Raw genomic sequence first — 4,430 nt, 5'->3', positions numbered from 1 at the left:
TGTGTGTGTGTGTGGTTTGGAAGTGTGTGTTTCTCTGAGGACAAGGAGAAAAGATAAAGGATTAGAGAGAAGAGCTAGGAGGACAGGTGTGGTAAAAAGGGTACAGGAATCAGAAGATACCTTGGGCAAGATCTCTCTGGGTTTCAGTTTCTTTAACTGTAAAAATTTGTGGAATGATTAAAGAAATCAAATGTGATATATATTTGAAAGCACTTAATGTTCCTGTAGACAAATGTGATTGTCATTAGAATAATTATTAAAAATGTAATACAGATGATAAAGTAACCCTCAAGGGTAGGATGACTAACATTTTCTTCATTTTTTTGGCACTAGTTCTTACCATATGTCCAGTTCAGAGGAATACTCAGTCGCTCCCAGCAAGGCATCAGGAGGGCGGTACCAAAGGGTCACAACTTCTGAAGAGTATGTCTGGCTGGGAATGGACTTGGCCCGAGCAAGTCCTGATTGAAGGAGAGAAGCACCGAACTCATTGTCCTGGGATTTCCTGGAGAGCCACAGTAATACATTCTACCAAGGAGAGTATAACTGGCTGAGCAAACAATATTTTGAAAATAATACCCAAACTCTGGAAGCTTTTCATAGAGCTATTCAACTATCTTGATCCGTGTGTACCTCTTCATCAAGGGAATTTCTCAAATTTTGGCCTACTTTGCAGCTAGATGTGACCTTCCTGGTAGTTAAGTGTAATGAGGTGACTAGATTCTTGCCTATATGATATGAACAGAAGTGATGTATGAACTTCCAAATCATGCACTTAATGGAAGGGTTAGCGTTTCTCTTTTTTCTCCTTCCTCCAGGCTGTAATGAGAAGGAGGTGGCAGCCATCTTGAAATATGCAGTTGGGGCAAATACCCAAGGAATGGGGTGGGAGGGAGGGGGGAGGCACATGACAGAAGGAGTGTGGGCCAAAACACAAGAAGCCACCTTACAAGTTCTAACTGCTTAGGTCAGAAGGTTACATGAAAGAAAGTTAAGCTTGCAGTGTGTTTACACCTCTGTAATTTTGGGTCTCTGTCACAGCACTAGAACTCAATTCACAACTAATATAGCTGCCCTCCATTTCTGCAGTCCAGAAATCTGCAGTTAGATAAAGAGTAGGGATTGCTAATCCAAATTAGTTAGCTTGGTGGGACCTTAGATGAGTCATTTTCAAGTGATCCTCTGCAAAAAAAGTTATTTTGTCAGTCAGAATCACATGATCTATAGCTGGAAAAAAAACTTCAATAGATGAGTTGCTGTTGTGGGGAACTGATAAATGAATGCCTGTTAAAAGCTCACATGTCTGTATGAAAGCTACTATCTCAAAAGAAAGTATTGCAGCTATAGTAAAACTATCTGACATCTGCCAAACAGAGAAGAGTGTTTCCTTAGCTCACATGGAACCAGCTTTTCAACAAATATTTATTGAGCACTTACCAGGCACTAGGGATACAATGATAAGCAAAAATGGACCCAGGTTGCCTTCATAATGTCTAGAGTCTAGTGGAGGAGACAAAACATCACACAAGTGTGTGTGTGTGTGTGTGTGTGTGTGTGTGTGTAGCTATAAACATGTGCTAAAATGGAAAGATACAGTGATACTCAGGGGAAATCTGCATTACTTGGATGGGAATAAAAGCCTCAGGTACCCATACAATCACACCTATACGGATACATAGGTGAGCAGGAACAAGTGTCCTGAAGCCTCCATTCCAGCAGGAGTCCATCCTACAATCTGGAGTTAACTGCTTAATCTTGCCATCCTGGGACACCTTGATGTATTCTGATAGAATTTGTATATCCACCTAGATTTAGAGAAACTTACCATGTACAGTTCACTCTACAGTTGTCTCTATATAAAAAATGACAATGGGCTAGTAGAGGTGCCCACGATTTAGGACCTGATTAGATTGAGGCTTGATAGAACCCTAAAAAGCTACCAATCTTTCTCCCTGTTTCTTGCCTCATACTTCTTATATGGTAGTTTGATATCCTCACAAAGCATCATGTTCCCGGGGTCTCTACTTTTCAAAGCCCAGGCCTCATCAATGCTTTAAACATGTACCCACANGAACCGGGGCCCTGCTGCTCAGAACTGGCGTCCCAAGCCAGCTCTTAACCAACGCGCCACTCGGCCGGCCCTATATACATTCTTCTTGAACACATATGAAATAGCTGCAAACACAGATCATAAAGTAGGCCAGCACTTCTTACAAGGCCAGTGCTTCTCGTGCCATCTTTGGTGAAACACCAGGTGTTTCCTCAATTTTTTTGCTAACTTTTAATTTTGAAATAATTTCAAGTGTAAAGTTTCAAGAACAATAGGAATAACTCTCTGATACCCTTCAAACAAATTCACAGATTGCCAATGTTTTGCCACTTTCCCTTCATCATTTTCTCTCTAACTCTACATCTATATCTATCTATCTAATCTATCACCTATTTTTTTCTGAACCAGTGATGAATAAGTTGCTGATATCATGACTCTTCATCCCTAAAAACTTCCATGTGTGTTTTCTAAGAACAAAAGCACTCTCTTACATAACAACAGTGCAACTATCAAAATTAGAAAATTTAACATTGATCCAATGCCACTATCTAATCCACAATCTATATTTAAATTTCACCTATTGTCCCAGTAGTGTCCTTTAGCTCCATTTCCCCCTGGATCCAATCTAGTTTAGTTGGCATGTCTCTTCGTTTCCTTTAATCTGTAACAGTTCCTCGGTCTTTATTTGCCTTTTAAAACTTCGATCCTGTTGGGGAACAGAAAATGCCATCCCAAAACATGCTACTCTGACATAAGGATTATTTTGAGTTGAAGGCAACTGAGAAAAAGGAAACACAGGATGAGCTCTTTGCTTCCCCTTTCTGCCTGAAAGCAGGACATAAATTCCCTTTGTGAAGATGTCGCCTCATCTTACCACCCTTCCCATAATATTAGAAGAGGAGAACAGCCTTATTACCAGAGACAGAGATGGTACCAAGAAGAATCTGCATTAAAACTTTGCTTAGTAATAACCCCTATTTACTATTAGGGTCCCCCATATATTTACCTTCCTGCAATTTATTGCCCCTGAAAAGTCCAGAAGCTCCTTTCCTTTACCTTGTCACTTCTCTACAAATGCATTGTCTTTTGTCATAATGGTATAAAACCCTCCAAGCCTAGCTGCTTCTTTGGGGTTTTCTCTTCTTTCTAGGAAATCACCTCCCCTATGTTATAATATCAAATCAAGTTTTCATGCTTTTCTCCTGTTAATCTGTTTTTCATCAGTTTATTCTGCAGGCCCATCCACTGAACCTAAGGGGATAGAGAAAAAATCTTCCTCCCCTACAAACTTTTTAAAGCATACAGGCCAGTTACATTATAGAATGTCTCCCAAACTGAGTTTATCTGATGTTTCCTTATGATTTGATTGAGACTATGTTTTTTTGTTTGTTTGTTTGTTTTGTTTTTTTGCAGGAAAGCGTAAGTTATATTGTATCCTTCTCAGTGCATCATATTCGGAGGCACATGATGTCAATCAGTTCCATTATTGACAATATTAATGCTAATCATTTGGTTAAGGTGGTATCTGCCAAGTTTCTCTACTACAATGTTACTATTTTCCCCTTGTAATTATTAAGTAATTTGTGGAGAGGTACTTTGAGACTATATAAATATCTTATTGCTCTTCAAACTTTACCCTCTAGTTTAGCATTGGTGATTCTTGTTTGAACCAATTACTATTATATTACAAAATAGTGATTTTCTAACTCCATCATTTCTTCTCCAATTATTAGTCGGTGTTCTACTGTAGCAAGAATCTTCCCCTCTTATCTATCACCCATCTAGCTAACTTCAATATAGACATTTGTATTCTTATATTGTTCAATGGGTTATAACCTATTACTCTATTTATGTTTATGCTCAAGTTGTACCAGCTCTGGCTAGCGGGAGTCTCTTCAAGCTGCTTCCAGTGTCCTTTTGACATATACCCATCATTTTTTTATCACTTTGTAAGAAAATATTTCATCCTGGGCCAGCCGAGTGGTGTGTTGGTTAGGAGTTGGCTTGGGACACCAGCTCTGAGCAGCAGGGCCCCAGTTTGAATCCCACATGAGGGCCAGTGATACTATGCTCTCTACAGCTAAGATGGTGAGGGACGACTCGACCGGGAGCTGGGCTGTCCTGAGTGTACAGCATAGGCTGCAGTGGGGCTGGGTTGCAGCGGGCGTGAGCTTTCATGAGCTGCCGTGAGCGGCCATCAGTGGCTGGTGGCCGATCTGCCTCATTCGGGAAGAGCGCAATGATCACAATACCAACATGGGCCAGTGAAGTGACTTCCTCCACAACTAGACTGAGGAACAAAAGGACAGCAACTTGTCTGTTCCCCTTCCCTGATTCCCCAATGCTGTTCCCCTCCCCCAATTCCCCAATAAAATCTTTA

The 4,430-nt window shown here is 40.5% G+C and overlaps 1 protein-coding gene across 1 annotated transcript in view; it reads right to left on the bottom strand.

Annotated features, from left to right (window-relative positions):
• The window catches only part of CDK15 (cyclin dependent kinase 15), a 97,004-nt gene that overhangs the window by 65,011 nt on the left and 27,563 nt on the right, over positions 1-4,430 (bottom strand). The window contains exons 7-8 of the mRNA XM_019635615.1: positions 1,623-1,805; positions 341-528 (exon numbers count right to left, since the gene is read on the bottom strand). Coding sequence (XP_019491160.1) covers positions 341-528; positions 1,623-1,805 — 371 coding nt within the window. The remainder of the gene's footprint in view (positions 1-340; positions 529-1,622; positions 1,806-4,430) is intronic.

The sequence above is a fragment of the Hipposideros armiger genome, unplaced genomic scaffold, assembly GCF_001890085.2.
Source record: "Hipposideros armiger isolate ML-2016 unplaced genomic scaffold, ASM189008v1 scaffold_23, whole genome shotgun sequence".
NCBI classification, from domain to species: domain Eukaryota; kingdom Metazoa; phylum Chordata; class Mammalia; order Chiroptera; family Hipposideridae; genus Hipposideros; species Hipposideros armiger.
The sequence above is the reverse complement of the archived record's forward strand: the minus strand, read 5'-3'. Positions and strand labels throughout refer to the sequence as shown.